The sequence below is a fragment of the Xenopus tropicalis genome, chromosome 5 (assembly GCF_000004195.4).
Source record: "Xenopus tropicalis strain Nigerian chromosome 5, UCB_Xtro_10.0, whole genome shotgun sequence".
In the NCBI taxonomy this organism is placed as follows: Eukaryota; Metazoa; Chordata; class Amphibia; order Anura; family Pipidae; genus Xenopus; species Xenopus tropicalis.
The window spans coordinates 152,158,350-152,177,485 of NC_030681.2; the positions used below are offsets into that span (position 1 = coordinate 152,158,350).

Genomic DNA, 19,136 nt, shown 5'->3' on the forward strand with positions numbered 1-19,136 from the left:
TCTTACCCCTCCTGCAGATAAAGGATAATAACCTACTCGCTGACAGCTACACCCTGGGATCATGGTCATCACATGACAGGATAAGACCCCTATTTTACAGAACAATTGGTGTAAGGATCACAGGTCAATGAGGTCTATAGAAGTCAGGCCTTACTTTGTCATGACACCTGTAACTTGGGGGTGAATATGAAGACACTGGTTATTGACCTTTACATAGTCATGATATGTGTAGTAAATCCCAAAAACTAAATTCCTCCTAGCACACACATACATACATACATATGGACAGACTTTTTTTTTTTAATGGTGGTAACTATACAGTTTTTATACCAGGAACAAACACACCCACATACAGATATAAATTCTTGCATTGGTTACACTAAACAAATTGCACCAAATGACTAAAAAACATATGGTTATACGACTTCGACTCATCAGCACACTGGTAATGGCGGTCATCTGGAAGTTTAACTGGGACGCTACAGGGCCTCAAGTCGCCAAGAACCTGGTCAAACTGGCCAGATCTGATCATTCAGCCCTCAAGCTGATGGCCAAGGTCTTAGAGGACCTACGCGGTTGGGCAGTCAGCTGACCGTGCACACAAATTAACCATCAACTAGTCCAGTTGCAAACCACTGCATTAGACAAACACATCATAGAGTGAAAAAGGGGAGACTGATAAAAGGTAAGTAATTAAGCTGAGAACACAGCGGCATGGGTGGCAGACTTAAAAAGACTACAGTCATTATATTATATACCAAAAAATCACTTTAAAGGGGAACTCTGGCTTCCAAAATAGCAAAAGAGCACAACACAACACAGAAAACCCTAATATCCCTATCACTGTAATCTTATCCTTCAAACATTAGTAAGAAATACCATTTTATATGCTGAAATCCAGCTGCAAAACAGTTCTTCTCTTTCTGCATCATTTGAAATTTTGGCAGGGGAGGAGGGACTAAAACTCTGATGTTACAAATTTTAACAACTTCCCCACAGTTTACAGGCAGCATGCAGGAACTACATAACCCACAATGCATTGCACCTTTCCTTATTGACATCTTGTGAGCAGGGAATTGTGGGATTGGGAGGAGGCAGGCTGAAGGCAGGCTGGGGACAGGCGACGACTGTTAAAGTTTATTTGAGTCACAAAGTAGTCAGCCAGATCAGCAGGGGAACCGGGGGCGGGGCTTAGGGAACGGTTCCAAACCATATTATTACATTAAACATCATGAAAAGGCTGCATATTCTTTAATATTGCCAAGCTGCTTGAAATGTGTGTTACTTTTTATAAAGCTTGTGTTTGGGTTGAGTTCCCCTTTAACAATATTCCTTGTATAGTAAGGACTGGATCAACAACTCCCCCCCCCCCCCCCCCAACTACAGCCCACCAAATTCTTTTTTTTTTTTTACCTCTAGCAATGATGGAATTTGCAGAAGCAAAATATTAAGCAAAGCATAAAAAATAAAGTCAGTGAGTCGTGCAAGGATAACATAACAGGAGGCTTGGCTGCCAACACTTTATCCTTTTGCAGTTTAAATAAATGTAGAGTTGATATGATGCAAGGCACTTAGTCGGCGGGGCCCTCTGATCCCACAATCCAATCACTCAGACTCCAATAAACACAGTAGCAGGATATGCACACAACACGGGCCGGAGAAAGCATTCTGTTCCTCTGGTGAAAGAAAGGCATCAGGCACGTTGCATACAATGCTCGTTACACATACATTTCTGTACATACCGTGGCCTGTTCTGCTTAAAGGGGAAGTTCACCTTAGCAACTCTTCAATTGAGTTTCATTTTTTATTTTGTATAGTTTTTGAATTATTTGCTTTTCTCCTCAAGCTCTTTCCAGCTTTCAAATGGGGGTCACTGACCCCGGCAGCCAAACACTATTGCTCTGCGAGGCTCCCGTTTTATTGTTACTTTTATTGCTTATCTTTTGATTCAGTCCCTACTCTATTCATTCCCCAGCTTATCTTCCCAACTCCTGCCAGGTTGCTAGGTTAAATTGGACCCTACAACTAGATAACTGCTGAAATTGCAAACTGGAGAGCTGCTCAACAAAAACCTAATGAATTCAAAAACTTCAAAAAATAAAAAAGGAAGACCAATTGCAAATTGTCTCAAAATAACACTCAACATCATACTTTTAATATGTTATAGAATGCCCTATTCCTAGCAACTGGTTTTCATTATTTGTTTTTTTGGAATTATTTGCCTTCCTCTTCTGCCTCTTTCCAGCTTTCAAATGGGGGTCGCTGACCCCCAGCAGCCACAAACTATTGCTCTGTGAGGCTCCAGTTTTATTGTTATTGTTACTTCTTGTTACTTATCTTTCTATGCTGGCCCTCTACTATTCATATTCCCACCTCTCATTTAAACTACTGCCGGTAGCTAGGGTAAATAAGACCCTAGCAACTAGAGAGCTGCTAAAATACCAAATGGAGGGCTGCTAAACAAAAATCCAAACAACTGAAAAACCATAAAAAATGAAGACCAATTGCAAATTCTCTCGGTATATCAATGTCTACATCATCAATTAAAAGTTAAGTTAAAGGTGAACTACCCCTTTAACTACATACATACTATATAACTACAAATATATACATAACAGTGCCCCCCCTTCCCCATGCAATGTGCATTTATATATCCAGCAGCCACATCCATATAGTGTCACTTGCCCTTAGATCTCATCCATTAAGACAGAATGGGAGCAATTAAAAAGACACTATGGTTAAACTACGCCAGGGTGAGTAAGGGGCAGACATTGAAATCATCATCATTTATTTATATAGTGCCAGCAAATTACATTCATTTATAACGTACATGGATTTACAATAATTTAACAAGCAAGTGGTAGCAATGTATTACACAGAGCTCACATGCAAGTATATCGGTTATATCTGTCCCATAAGGCATCGCTGTTATCGCTGGACATGGAGTTAGTATCAGGACACACAGTGCTAGTGGATTCTGCCTGCTTCACACTGATAGAAATACTCTCTATATGAAAATACCCCTACCCAGCAATCCCATGGCATTATACACTGGCTGCCAATACAGCTACTAGCTGGGCTAATACACACTGCTCATTAACTCATTTCAATGCAACTGCCTACTGCCATAATGCCACACGCCATTCCCCACGGCCACTACATGCCACACGCCATTCCCCACGGCCACTACATGCCACACGCCATTCCCCATGGCAACTAATGCCACACGCCATTCCCCACGGCCACTACATGCCACACGCCATTCCCCACAGCCACTACATGCCACTCCCCACGGCCACTACATGCCACACGCCATTCCCCACAGCCACTACATGCCACTCCCCACGGCCACTAATGCCACACGCAATTCCCAAGGCCACTAATGCCACACACAATACCAATACCCTATGTTACACACACCTCCAAAACCAGTAATGCCCCAATCAGTTCCAACTTCACCAATGCCACATGCTATCCAAATAAATTATAGCCAGTAATGCCAAGTGCGGATGCAAATGCCTAATGTTACTACACAAACTCCAGTGGCCACTAATGCCAAATACTGTGCCAAAGCCCAATAATGCCCAATGCAGCCCCAATGCTCACAAATGCCCAATGCAATTCCAATGCCCAATAATGCCAAATATAATGCCAATTCCAATAATGGTACATACAATAAGAAAAGAAGAGTGTCAGGCTGCCCCCGAGTTACATTGCCCGCAGTGCCCCGTTACATTGCCCGCACTGCCCCGTTACATTACCCACAGTGCCCCGTTACATTACCCGCACTGCCCCGTTACATTACCCACAGTGCCCCGTTACATTGCCCGCACTGCCCCGTTACATTGCCCGCACTGCCCCGTTACATTGCCCGCACTGCCCCGTTACATTACCCGCACTGCCCCGTTACATTACCCGCACTGCCCCGTTACATTACCCGCACTGCCCCGTTACATTACCCGCACTGCCCCGTTACATTACCCGCACTGCCCCGTTACATTACCCGCACTGCCCCGTTACATTACCCGCACTGCCCCGTTACATTACCCGCACTGCCCCGTTACATTACCCGCACTGCCCCGTTACATTACCCGCACTGCCCCGTTACATTACCCGCACTGCCCCGTTACATTACCCGCACTGCCCCGTTACATTACCCGCACTGCCCCGTTACATTACCCGCACTGCCCCGTTACATTACCCGCACTGCCCCGTTACATTACCCGCACTGCCCCGTTACATTACCCGCACTGCCCCGTTACATTACCCGCACTGCCCCGTTACATTACCCGCAGTGCCCCGTTACATTACCCGCAGTGCCCCGTTACATTACCCGCAGTGCCCCGTTACATTACCCGCAGTGCCCCGTTACATTACCCGCAGTGCCCCGTTACATTACCCGCAGTGCCCCGTTACATTACCCGCAGTGCCCCGTTACATTACCCGCAGTGCCCCGTTACATTACCCGCACTGCCCCGTTACATTACCCGCACTGCCCCGTTACATTACCCGCACTGCCCCGTTACATTACCCGCACTGCCCCGTTACATTACCCGCACTGCCCCGTTACATTACCCGCACTGCCCCGTTACATTACCCGCACTGCCCCGTTACATTACCCGCACTGCCCCGTTACATTACCCGCACTGCCCCGTTACATTACCCGCACTGCCCCGTTACATTACCCGCACTGCCCCGTTACATTACCCGCACTGCCCCGTTACATTACCCGCACTGCCCCGTTACATTACCCGCACTGCCCCGTTACATTACCCACAGTGCCCCGTTACATTACCCACAGTGCCCCGTTACATTACCCGCACTGCCCCGTTACATTACCCACAGTGCCCCGTTACATTACCCGCACTGCCCCGTTACATTACCCGCACTGCCCCGTTACATTACCCGCACTGCCCCGTTACATTACCCGCACTGCCCCGTTACATTACCCGCAGTGCCCCGTTACATTACCCGCACTGCCCCGTTACATTACCCGCACTGCCCCGTTACATTACCCGCACTGCCCCGTTACATTACCCGCACTGCCCCGTTACATTACCCGCACTGCCCCGTTACATTACCCACAGTGCCCCGTTACATTACCCACAGTGCCCCGTTACATTACCCACACTGCCCCGTTACATTACCCGCACTGCCCCGTTACATTACCCACACTGCCCCGTTACATTACCCACAGTGCCCCGTTACATTACCCACAGTGCCCCGTTACATTACCCACAGTGCCCCGGTGCTGCCGGCCCGGTACCGTATAATACTGAGCAGAAATATAGAACGTTCGGTTTTGGCTGAGGGAAGGTCTTTCTGTACCACGGAAATCTCGATATAATCGGAAGGGGTCGGGCTTTATCCCCTCACAGCCCCCCCACACTAAATCCATATATTACCCAGGCAATTACGGAGCAGCTGCCATGACGCCTGCAGCCCCCTCACCCACACAGCGGCGCCTCTCCATTCATTCCTCCCTCGGCTGCGCTATCCCTGCGCCTCCCCTGGGCCCGGTATGGCCGCACTTACCGTTCGCTCCTTCCTCCCCTTATGGCTGACAGGTTTCCCCTCTCACACGGAGCAATGGGAGCACCACACGCACCGGCCGCGGACACTCTCCCTACTGGCATTCATCGTCCCTCCCACTCCCAGCACGGCCCCCGCCCCGCCCACACAAGGGGCGTTACCCTCTTATTCCCAGCACGCCCACCACTACGACCCGCCCCCCTGCGATTCCATTCACAAAATGCAGAGGGGAAGCCGAGTAACCCTCCACCCCTTTCGCTTTTTTTAATACAACACCCCGTCTGTTTTATCTCCGCTCTGATTAACTCTTCCAACTACATTAACTCTCAGGCAATGAGAGAGATGGGCACAACCTCTATGGATAAAGAAAAGAAAGGCTATAGATATGGGGCAGGTGCATGCGAGCTGACCAATCAGGATTTAGGATAGGGGTTGCCGCGGCAACTGCGAAATGCTAGTAAACATGGAGCTAAGGCGTGTGGTGATTGGCTGGGAGGCTGTGACGGGAGGGATAGTACAGTTTCTATAGCGACGCGCTGTGCCGCTCTGAGGCTGTGAGGCCCCTGTGGAAGGTAATTATCCTGCAGTGTGGGGTGGGGGCGTTATCATTGTGTATTGTATATGCAATAATATTCTGTATGATATACTTCTTATATCTGCCCTTTACATTATCCGTATTGCACATAGAGATATCTAGTGTAAGCGCAGCTGGGCTGCCTGCACCCCTGGCATCTGGGGCCCATTGGCACCATTTCAACATTCCCCCCACCCTATCATTATGAGTTTTCCCATTATGTGTCCATGCTCTGAGCCTTAAGCAGCCATTGTGCCTCAGCTAGGCGTCACCTCTGCCTTTATATGGGAATCCCACTATGCAGGTGTGTGTATGCTGCAGACTGTGCTGGGTATCAAGCAGCCATTGTGCCTCAGCTAGGCGTCACCTCTGCCTTTATATGGGAATCCCACTATGCAGGTGTGTGTATGCTGCAGACTGTGCTGGGTATCAAGCAGCCATTGTGCCTCAGCTAGGCATCACCTCTGCCTTTATATGGGAATCCCACTATGCAGGTGTGTGTATGCTGCAGACTGTGCTGGGTATCAAGCAGCCATTGTGCCTCAGCTAGGCGTCACCTCTGCCTTTATATGGGAATCCCACTATGCAGGTGTGTGTATGCTGCAGACTGTGCTGGGTATCAAGCAGCCATTGTGCCTCAGCTAGGCATCACCTCTGCCTTTATATGGGAATCCCACTATGCAGGTGTGTGTATGCTGCAGACTGTGCTGGGTATCAAGCAGCCATTGTGCCTCAGCTAGGCGTCACCTCTACCTTTATATGGGAATCCCACTATGCAGGTGTGTGTATGCTGCAGACTGTGCTGAGTATCAAGCAGCCATGCACACACATCAGGCCTGGGACTGGCAATCTGTGGGTTAAGCCAAATACCAGGGGGCTGCTGTAAGGTGCCATAAGGTGCAGGGGCGAGGTGGCCGGCTGGGTTGCCTAGGGTGCCCTGTCGGCTTGGCTTGAAATGCCAGGGCCTATTTTGAATCCCAGCGTGGGCCTGATTCCCATTAATCAGAGGGATTTGATTTGCCCTACATGTTGGCAGCAGTACCTCCGGGTTGAGCTGTGACTCCCACATTCTACCAGCAGCCTTAGCTCAGGGTGTGTAACCAGTGTGGGTGCCAATATGGGTGCCCCAGGCTGCACGTCTGGCTTGCACCTTATTCACAAACAGTAATACAAAGATACCATACAGGTGACTGTAGGACAGGCCATATTGGGCTTCACATTCACAAGCTGCAAGGTAAGCTGTACCTGACGTTTTACAATTCAAGTATTATTTAATTCCATGGGTTTCCCCGGTATAAGTGCTTCTAAACCTCTTTGAGACTTGTAAAAATGACATAACTCTCCATATACCACACCTAAAGGAGCCCTTAATTGTATTTAGTCATGTGGGGTTGATGTTGTTAAAGGTATTTCACAATGCACCTTTTGTTAAGCCCAGCACTACAGTACCCCCTTTATGGCAGCCCTGGTATCTAGCATCATTTTTACAGCCCCCCCCCCCCCCCATAAGGCGCAACCCTATGCCCAGATGGTATGATCCTTGATACCAGTATAATTAATAGAAAGTAGAGATAACAGAAAAAGGTGGAAACATATATGCAGCCTTTTCATGATATTTAATGTAATAATCTGGTTTGGAACAGTTCCCTAAGCTCTGTCCCCTGTTCATCTGGCGACTACTTTGTAACAGTAGTCGCCTGTCCTCAGCCTGCATCCTCCCAATCCCACAATTCCCTGCTGCACATGTGACGTCAATAAGGATAGGAACATCCCAGTGCAATGCATTGTGGGTTATGTAGTTCCTGCATGCTGTCTGTAAACTGTGGAGAAGTTGTTACAATTTGTAACATCAATGTTTTAGTCCCTCCTCCCCTGCCAGGATTTTAAATGATGCAGAATGAGAAGTTTTTTTGCAGCTGGATTTCAGCATATAAAAATTGTATTTATTTTTTGAAGGAACAATTTAAAATGCTAGCTATATTAGGGGATTCTGCGTTTTGTGGGTTGGGGCTCTTTAACATATCTTGGTCCGGAAGCCAGAGTTGCCTTTAACTCACCCTGGCCAGTTTATTTTATATTAAATATATACTCAACCTAGGGTGAAAGGTTAGCAATTTTGGTCACAGGGGTGTCTACTAGCACCCCAGTATTTTTTACATGTCTAAGCATTCTATCAGTATCTATCACAGTTAACAATTGTACCATCACCCCATCTTCCCAGGCCTTGGGGTTACCCTGGATTCTGCCCTGTCCTTCACCCCTCATATCCAATCACTTATCAAATCATGTCACTTTCACCTAAGAAATATCTCCAAAATACGATCATTTATCACCCAAGATGCTGCCAAAATTCTTATTCACTCTCTTATCATATCTCACTCTGCCAGTCCCTCTGCCGTGCCACTCTGCCAGTCCCTCTGCCGTGCCACTCTGCCGTGCCACTCTGCCAGTCCCTCTGCCGTGCCACTCTGTCAGTCCCTCTGCCGTGCCACTCTGCCAGTCCCTCTGCCGTGCCACTCTGCCAGTCCCTCTGCCGTGCCACTCTGCCAGTCCCTCTGCCAGTCCCTCTGCCGTGCCACTCTGCCAGTCCCTCTGCCGTGCCACTCTGCCAGTCCCTCTGTCAGTCCCTCTGCCGTGCCACTCTGCCAGTCCCTCTGCCGTGCCACTCTGCCAGTCCCTCTGTCAGTCCCTCTGCCGTGCCACTCTGCCAGTCCCTCTGTCAGTCCCTCTGCCGTGCCACTCTGCCAGTCCCTCTGTCAGTCCCTCTGCCGTGCCACTCTGCCAGTCCCTCTGTCAGTCCCTCTGCCGTGCCACTCTGCCAGTCCCTCTGTCAGTCCCTCTGCCGTGCCACTCTGCCAGTCCCTCTGTCAGTCCCTCTGCCGTGCCACTCTGCCAGTCCCTCTGTCAGTCCCTCTGCCGTGCCACTCTGTCAGTCCCTCTGTCAGTCCCTCTGCCGTGCCACTCTGCCAGTCCCTCTGTCAGTCCCTCTGCCGTGCCACTCTGTCAGTCCCTCTGCCGTGCCACTCTGTCAGTCCCTCTGCTGTGCCACTCTGCCAGTCCCTCTGCCGTGCCACTCTGCCAGTCCCTCTGTCAGTCCCTCTGCCGTGCCACTCTGCCAGTCCCTCTGTCAGTCTCTCTGCCGTGCCACTCTGCCAGTCCCTGCCCTGGCTTTAGCCACCACCCAGAATAAGAATCAAACTTATAACCCTCACAGTTTAAGCAGTTCATAACTCTGCCCCCCCCCCATATCTCTGATTTCATCTCTAGATACCAACCAACCCGCTTGTTACCCCCCTACTGACCTGCTCCACAACTCCTCTCTCATTCCCTTCTCACACAAACACATTCAAGACTTTGCAAGGGCTGCCCCCCTTCTCTGGAATTCGCTCCCACAATCTGTCAGACTTTCTCCCAATCTCTCTCCCTTCAAAAGATCTCCAAAACTTACCTTCATTAAGTTCAGCACAACGTCAGTAGGCTGCTAAAAGCTATACCCTGTGTTACATCTCTTCCATTTCTTAATTCTGATCTTGCCCATTCCCACACCTTGTGTCTCAACCCCCTATCCCCCCTGTAAGCTCTTTTGGGCAGGGCCCTCTGCACCTCTTGTATTGGTTATTGGTTGCTTTGTATATATGTCCAATGTATCAACTAGGGATGCACCAAATCCAGGATTCGGTTCGGCATTCAGCCAATATTAGGCCTTTCTCGTCAGGATTCGTCCAAATCCATGCTCCTGGCCGAACCGAATCTAAACCGAATCTAAACACGGATGTTGGAAATTTAACCCTTTCAAAACCTACCTAGCATATGCTACTTTGGATTCGGTTTGGTTTTCGGCTGAATACTTTACAAAGGATTTGGGGTTCGACCGAATCCGAAAAAAGTGGATTTGGTGCTTCCCTACTATAAACCCACTTACTGTACAGCGCTGAGGAATATGTTAGCGCTTTATAAATACATGTTAATAATAATGAGAATAAGGAGATTCCTATTGACCCTAATGAGAAGCAACTTTCCCCAAACCTGCACTTCTTTCCCCGGGATGCACACAAATCAGAACTTGCGACACTGCCCTAAAGGCTAAAAGGCACTTCAGAAATTTTCAGGAAATTCTTTGCAGAATTTGACATGAAGTGTTTTTTTTGCATGAAAGCTTTGCCGCTGTACGGATGCGGGGGGTGTAAATCTTGCACTTGTCCTGAGCGGACAATGAAGCTGACGCTCACTTTATCTCCTGTGCAGCCTGCGTTTCACTTTGAAGTCCACTTCAAAACCTGTGTTTTCTTTGATGTCAAGGTCTTGCTGGGGTTTCGGCATATTTGTACTCCTAATGCTCCCGGGCAGGTCACTGTAACTTAAATGTGATTAATCAGCTCTTTCCTGTGGGGATCAAATATTCTGGAATTTATACAAAAATGCCTTTCTGTTATAATAGATTCCCTATGGTAAATAAGTAATACAAGTGCATAAAAAGGAGCAATTTCCTTCTAAATGATTTAACGGTATTTCAGCGCACAAACAAAAAAATGCTCTGTGGCCCTAGGACAGGGGTGGGCAAACTACGGCCCGCGGGCCACATCGGGCCCCTTGGCCTTTTTAATCCGGCCCGCCGACGACGCCAAGTCTCATCACGCGAGACTTGGTGTCATTGGCAGGCCGGAATTAAACAGACGAAGGGGGCGTAACGCTGGCCTGGCCCTGCCCGCCCTGGCCCGGTCTGGCCCGGGGGTAAGTAAATGTGGCCCGTGAGCCAAAAAGTTTGCCCCCCCCTGCCCTAGGAACTATAAACAGAATTGTATAGCAGCCAGTGGAACATACAGTATACATGGGGGCTGCCATACTGTGAATGATAAGGATATTAGAAGTCACTGAGGGGTTCTGTGCCCATATAAAGGCACAAGGCTGCAGGCTGAGTTATACAGGGAACTCTGAGTATCACTCATGTATTATAAGGGATAATGTACCCCCTACTGTAAATGATAAGGATATTAGCAGTCACTGAGGGGTTCTGTGCCCATATAAAGGCACAAGGCTGCAGGCTGAGTTATACAGGGAACTCTGAGTATCACTCATGTATTATAAGGGATAATGTACCCCCTACTGTAAATGATAAGGATATTAGCAGTCACTGAGGGGTTCTGTGCCCATATAAAGGCACAAGGCTGCAGGCTGAGTTAAACAGAAAACTCTGAGTATCACTCATGTATTATAAGGGATAATGTACCCCCTGCTGTAAATGATAAGGATATTAGAAGCCTGTATGGCTTTATATGAGTCTTATATAAACCTTTTAATTTTGAAAGAATATAGTTTCTATTGTTCCTATTCTTGTGTCATTTGTTGACTACATAATAGTGAAGCTACGTAACCTCAGTCCATAAAATGTCTCGCATGTCATACTTTGTGCAAACATGTCATCCATGATGGGTTAAAGCATCTGTTTGACAAGTCAGACATGCTGTAATTACAGTATGGAATGAGGCAGTGAGATTCTGTTTGTGTCTGTTCAGATCTAAAACAAACAGTAGACTGGATGGATTTTAAGGCCTACAGGCAGGGCTGCCATTAGAATTCAAGAGACCCTGTTGTACTTAGCATTGCCCACATTCAGGGCCCGATTGGGGGTGGCACATGAGATTGGGGGTGGCACTTCTGATTGGGGGTGGCACTTCTGATTGGGGGTGGCCACTTCTGATTGGGGGTGGCACTAGAGATTGGAGGTGGCACTTCTGATTGGGGGTGGTACTTCTGATTGGGGGTGGCACTAGAGATTGGGGGTGGCACTAGAGATTGGGGGTGGCACTTGAGATTGGGGGGTGGCATTGCAGAACAGTGGCTTTTCTATTAAATCTCTATTTATTATATCTCCATTTATTTTCAGATAACTCCAGCCAACCTGTATGCCATTAAGGAATCATGGCTTTCGCAGCTCCTAAGCACATGGAGGGCCCCAAATTACAAACCAAAATGAGTACATGGACCCCATTAAACCACCAGCTCATGAATGACAAGGTAATTTTATTCAGCCTTCAGGCGACAGAGGATTGTGGGAGTTGTAGTTCAAAAGGAGTAGTAGTTTAAAGGAGAAGGAAAGGTAAAAACTAAGCGAGCTTTATCAGAAAGGTCTATATAAATACAGCCATAAGCACTCACAGAAACGCTGCACTGAGTCCTCTATCAAAAGAAACACAGGATTTCTTGTCTTCCTTTGTGTAAACATGTTCTTCGGTAGCTGACTTCCTTCATTCGCGGGGTCACCTCCCATAAGAATTCACACCCCCTCCCATCAAAATGTGTGATCTATGCAACCAACAGCTAGAGCTTCTAGGGCTATTTTTGGAGTTTAAGGCAGCTATCTGGTTGCTAGGGTCCAAATTATCTTGGAGACTAGAAAGTTATTTGAATGAGAGAAAGGAATATGAATAGGGGAGGGGCTGAATAGAAAATAAAGTTACCAAAAGTAACAATAAAACTGGAGCCTCACAGAGCAATAGGTTTTTGGCTGCCGGGGTCAGTGACCCCCATTTGAAAGCTGCAAAGAGAAATAACAAGAATGGAAAAGTTGCTTAGAAATGGCCATTCTATAACACACTAACAGTTAACTTAAAGGTGAACCGCCCCTTTAATACATAGGAAGTAAAAGAAGTAATTACTTAAGTGCCAAGAATTAGTTTCCGTATGGGTTCCTGCCCAAAGAGCTTACAATCTGTGATAGACAGGAAACCCACAGAACCACAACAGGAAGGTTGAAGTTGATTACACCTTAGACCAAACACATATATATCCCATATAATTTGTTCTCATTAAATGACATCCCAGCAGGAATCCATTTGCCTCTTGGCACAACAACATTTTGAACAAATTGATTTCTATTCATAGGTCGTTTAAGGCACAAATGTATTTGGATGAGACTGTATTAAGTAGAGACAGCAGCAACTGGGGTCACTGATCCTCTACACCCACTGCCCGTAGGGCATTTACAGCTACAATTAGCCCAGTGGAGCTGCCACCTGGTTTGTACTCTTTGTGCTACCCATAATGCATTGTGCAACATCTGTCACCACTAATGGAGGCCCACACTGCTGCCTTGGCCTCTCATTAGCTGTTTATGGGGCCAGAGTTGCTCAGATATCAGTAATGTCCCACACGTGGTACGGGTGTTGGCCCAAGGGCGCGATTTAGGTGACTAAATTTAGCAACGATCCTATTGGCTCCAGGCACATTTTATGGCCCCGAAATCGGTAAAAGCCTTGTTAAGGCAACATTTATTACTAGAAAAGGCACTGCCGGTTGGGCAATCATGGATTTTGCCTGCTGCCACCCAATGAATGCATCTTTACCACAGAGTCGATGTGCTCTTAGGTTTAATATATGTAAGTACAGGTATGGGATCCCTAATCCAGAAACCCATTATCCAGAAAGCTCTGAATTATGGAAAGTCCGTCTCCCATAGACTCCATTTTAATCAAATAATTCATAATTTTAAAACTGATTTCCTTTTTCTCTTTAGTAATAAAACAGTACCTGTACTTGATCCCAACTAAGATATAATTACCCCTTATTGGGGGCAGAACAGCTCTATTGGGTTTATTTAATGGTTAAATGATTCCCTTTTCTCTGTAATAATAAAACAGTACCTGTACTTGGTCCCAACTAAGATATAATTACCCCTTATTGGGGGCAGAACAGTCCTATATGGTTTATTTAATGGTTAAATGATTCCCTTTTCTCTGTAATAATAAAACAGTACCTGTACTTGATCCCAACTAAGATATAATTACCCCTTATTGGGACAGAACAGTCCTATATGGTTTATTTAATGGTTAAATGATTCCCTTTTCTCTGTAATAATAAAACAGTACCTGTACTTGATCCCAACTAAGATATAATTACCCCTTATTGGGGCAGAACAGCCCTATTGGGTTTATTTAATGGTTAAATGATTCCCTTTTCTCTGTAATAATAAAACAGTACCTGTACTTGATCCCAACTAAGATATAATTACCCCTTATTGGGGCAGAACAGCCCTATTGGGTTTATTTAATGGTTAAATGATTCCCTTTTCTCTGTAATAATAAAACAGTACCTGTACTTGATCTCAACTAAGATATAATTACCCCTTATTGGGGCAGAACAGCCCTATTGGGTTTATTTAATGGTTAAATGATTCCCTTTTCTCTGTAATAATAAAACAGTACCTGCACTTGATCCCAACTAAGATATAATTACCCCTTATTGGGGCAGAACAGCCCTATTGGGTTTATTTAATGGTTAAATGATTCCCTTTTCTCTGTAATAATAAAACAGTACCTGTACTTGATCCCAACTAAGATATAATTACCCCTTATTGGGGCAGAACAGCCCTATTGGGTTTATTTCATGGTTAAATGATTCCCTTTTCTCTGTAATAATAAAACAGTACCTGTACTTGATCCCAACTAAGATATAATTTCCCCTTATTGGGACAGAACAGTCCTATATGGTTTATTTAATGGTTAAATGATTCCCTTTTCTCTGTAATAATAAAACAGTACCTTGTAATTGATCCCCAGTAAGATAAAAAAAAATCCTAATTGGATGCAAAATATTTTTTTAGTAGACTTAAGGTATGGAGATGCAAATTACCGAAAGATCCCTTATCCGGAATACCCTTGGTCCCGAGAATTCTGGATAACGGGTCCTATACCTGTATAATCAAGGATACGTATAATCAAAGGAAACTCTGCCTCCTAGTGGCAGCAGCCTAAACAGTAATGGCATTATTTTAGGCACTTTACTAATTCTAAAGAGAAACTACACTTTATCAGTAATATTTTCCAATGATCCATTCTAAACTATACTAATCTCTTCTAATTTACACAGAGTGTGGTGCCAGTATGGAATATGAAGCTGTGCCCCTTCTTTAGGTTCTTTAGGCTGATGCCACACAGGGAACACTATCAATGTTTCTTCATGCATTCAGTGTGTATTCGAACTGACTTCCATGTGTATGAGCCTTTAAAGGGACACTGCCATGATATTTATGGGGCACTTTTTATTTCTAAATGACACTTTAAATGACACTGTTACACAGCAAATAATTCCCTCTGCCATTTAACCTTTTATTCTTGAACCAACAAATGTATTTGTAGCTGTAATATTGGTGTGTAGGCGCCATCTCAGTGCCTTGTGCCTGAGTCTGAGCTTTCAGCCAGCGCTACACATTAGAACTGCTTTCAGCTAACCTATTGTTTCTCCTACTCCCATGTAACTGGAGGAGTCCCAAGCCGGACTTGGATTTCTTACTATTGAGTGCTATTCTGATACCTACTGGGAGCTGCTATCTTGCTCCCTTCCCATTGTTCTGCTGATCGGCTGCTGGGGGTGAGGGGGGGGGGGGATATCACTCCAACTTGCAGCGCAGCAGTAAAGTGTGCCTGAGTCTGAGCTTTCAGCCAGCGCTACACATTAGAACTGCTTTCAGCTAACCTATTGTTTCTCCTACTCCCATGTAACTGGAGGAGTCCCAAGCCGGACTTGGATTTCTTACTATTGAGTGCTATTCTGATACCTACTGGGAGCTGCTATCTTGCTCCCTTCCCATTGTTCTGCTGATCGGCTGCTGGGGGTGAGGGGGGGGGGGATATCACTCCAACTTGCAGCGCAGCAGTAAAGTGTGCCTGAGTCTGAGCTTTCAGCCAGCGCTACACATTAGAACTGCTTTCAGCTAACCTATTGTTTCTCCTACTCCCATGTAACTGGAGGAGTCCCAAGCCGGACTTGGATTTCTTACTATTGAGTGCTATTCTGATACCTACTGGGAGCTGCTATCTTGCTCCCTTCCCATTGTTCTGCTGATCAGCTGCTGGGGGTGAGGGGGGGGGATATCACTCCAACTTGCAGCGCAGCAGTAAAGTGTGCCTGAGTCTGAGCTTTCAGCCAGCGCTACACATTAGAACTGCTTTCAGCTAACCTATTGTTTCTCCTACTCCCATGTAACTGGAGGAGTCCCAAGCCGGACTTGGATTTCTTACTATTGAGTGCTATTCTGATACCTACTGGGAGCTGCTATCTTGCTCCCTTCCTATTGTTCTGCTGATCGGCTGCTGGGGGTGAGGGGGAGGGGGGATATCACTCCAACTTGCAGCGCAGCAGTAAAGTGTGAGTGAAGTTTATCAGAGCGCAGGTCACATGGCTGTGGCACCCTGGGAAATGAAGAATATGGCTAGCCCCATGGGAAAAACAGATTACAATGCAGGATTCTGCTGGAGAAGCTCTATTAACTGATGGGTTTTCCCATGACAGTATTTCTTTAAGTGGTAGTTCACCTTTTAAATTAAGGTTTAGTATGACATAAACAGTAATAACTTTTTATTTTTTTGTGGTTTTTCAGTTTTTTTGCTTCTTGTTCAGCAGCAGCTCTCCAGTTTGTTTTTTCAGCAGCTATCTGGTTTCTAGGGTCTTGTTTACCGCAGCAACCAGGCAGTGGTTTTAATGAGAGACTTGACTATAAATAGGGAAGGGACTGAATAGAAAAAGATAAGGAAAGAAAAATATGTGGACAGTGAACCCCATTTGAAAGATGGAAACATGTAGAAGATAAAGGCAAAAGTAAAAGTCACGAAGGCCAATTGCAAAGTTGCTAGGAATAGGACATTCTATAACATACTAAAAGTTAACTTAAAGATGAACCAGGATGCTTGCTGAATACCCTAGTTTTGACCTCCCCAAAAAAACACCATCAATATACCGCCACTCGCCTGCAGTAGCCAACCATTGCATGGGAATCTGGATAGTCGCTGACAATTTCACACTGACTGTCGGCTGAGAGAGCGCAGGTGTGCATTTTTCAATAGAGAGTCACCGTGTGAAATTGCCAAACAACTGTGCGTAACGTAATACCCAAGTGCTTCAAATGTCCCTATTGTCCAACGAACAGAAAATCTGATTAACGCTCTTTGTATTTCTGTAGGTGTTTGAAGAAAGATGTGCGCTGTTGGGGAAATGGGTAAGTTCTGACACGGTTACTCTCAGCTCTACAGATCTGCCCAACCGCCAGTCATAAAGAACCAAATACTGTACTGAATAAATACTAGATTTTATATATTGAACTTACTGTACCAGCCCAAAGCTTCAGCAGCCCTATGATCTAGGCCTTCACAGTGGTTTCCAGCAGCTCCTCATCCTCTGATCTTGTTAGGCCACGTTTTGCGTGTCAGTGGCACTGCACGTGCTCAGTGGGCTCTGCTGGGAAGCTAAGTTTGAGGGCTTGGGAAATCATCAGAACAGTAGCAGAAGGTTAGGTTACATCGGTCATAGAAGCTGAATATGAATTCTAATTCCGACAGAATGCACTGGTTTCTATGTTGCCATGTAGTGTGAATCTTAATTACTAATCAGCCTTGTATTGTAGTTTATTTTTAATATTGTATATACACAGTATATAGTGAGTGTTATATTCTATATATACAGTATATAGTGACTGTTATATTCTATATATACAGTATATAGTGACTGTTATATTCTATATATACAGTATATAGTGACTGTTATATTCTATATATATACAGTATATAGTGACTGTTATATTCTATATATATACAGTATATAGTGACTGTTATATTCTATATACACAGTATATAGTGAGTGTTATATTCTATATATACAGTATATAGTGACTGACTGTTATATTCTATATATACAGTATATAGTGAGTGTTATATTCTATATACACAGTATATAGTGAGTGTTATATTCTATATATACAGTATATAGTGAGTGTTATATTCTATAAATACAGTATATAGTGACTGTTATATTCTATATACACAGTATATAGTGAGTGTTATATTCTATATATACAGTATATAGTGACTGACTGTTATATTCTATATATACAGTATATAGTGACTGTTATATTCTATATATACAGTATATAGTGACTGTTATATTCTATATATACAGTATATAGTGACTGTTATATTCTATATATACAGTATATAGTGACTGTTATATTCTATATATATATACAGTATATAGTGACTGTTATATTCTATATATATATATATACAGTATATAGTGACTGTTATATTCTATATATACAGTATATAGTGACTGTTATATTCTATATATATACAGTATATAGTGACTGTTATATTCTATATATACAGTATATAGTGACTGTTATATTCTATATATACAGTATATAGTGACTGTTATATTCTATATATACAGTATATAGAGTGGGTCCCTAAGCTCAGGTAAGTGCCAGCAGCCCAGAGTATGTGCTGGGAATCATCAGAAAAGCAGATGGGGGGGCTAATGGGGCATCTTTAGGGGCACAGATCTTCCCTGCTAAAGGGCTGTAGGGGCCTTGGGCCACAACATTAGGGGTATGTTTATAATGCGGTGATGTTTCCCTGGGCAACCAATCAGCAATTAGATTTCAACAGTTAGAAAAGCAAAGCATCTGATTGGCTGCTACTATTTTACTCCACTTTTTACCCAGCATGATGAATATACCCCTAGGTGTAGCCTCTCTACTGTAACCATTTGTTAAAGTTTTAGTTCCCTTTAATGGTGGAGGGGGGGGGGGGGGGCGGTCCTGGGGCAAAATACTATTGTGCTTGTGTGAGATTATTTATACTAAATACCTTCATTAAGTGCAACTCCCAGCATCACTCATCTGCGTCTAAATGAAGAAACTTTTTAATGTGCCACTTTTTACTATACTGGTATATTATCCACTTAGTGACGGACACAAAGTAAATCCCTTAAATGTTCTCTCCATTGTCTCATTCAGATCTGTATCTCACTGTTAAATAGTAGAAAAAAACCATTTCTAGACAACCTTCCCCTTATGACTTTGGGCTCCCATTGTTGGCTGCTGTGTGCCGGTTGCCGGCGGCCCCGAGTCTGGCCCCAGAGATGATATCACTGAGCTGGCAGCACCAGGGCTGTATCATATATATAAATATATAAATATATATACTGTATATTTCTACACGTGATAATATTCAGTCAACTCTTCCTGAGGAATCTCACTTTG

General features: G+C 45.0%; 2 protein-coding genes across 4 annotated transcripts in view; one reads left to right on the forward strand and one right to left on the reverse strand.

Annotated features, from left to right (window-relative positions):
• fzd3 (frizzled class receptor 3) overlaps positions 1-5,662 on the reverse strand; it is a gene marked incomplete in the record, with an annotated part of 52,126 nt that extends 46,464 nt beyond the window's left edge. The window contains 1 exon segment of the mRNA NM_001129910.1: positions 5,536-5,662.
• A 206-nt stretch (positions 5,663-5,868) lies between these two features.
• The window catches only part of fbxo16 (F-box protein 16), a 29,545-nt gene continuing 16,277 nt past the window's right edge, over positions 5,869-19,136 (forward strand). The window contains exons 1-3 of one of the 3 annotated variants that reach the window (XM_031903094.1): positions 5,869-6,104; positions 11,991-12,121; positions 17,061-17,096. In XM_031903094.1, coding sequence (XP_031758954.1) covers positions 12,026-12,121; positions 17,061-17,096 — 132 coding nt within the window. In that variant the 5' untranslated portion in view covers positions 5,869-6,104; positions 11,991-12,025. The remainder of the gene's footprint in view (positions 6,105-11,990; positions 12,122-17,060; positions 17,097-19,136) is intronic. The other 2 variants (XM_031903093.1, XM_031903095.1) reach the window with 2 other exon arrangements.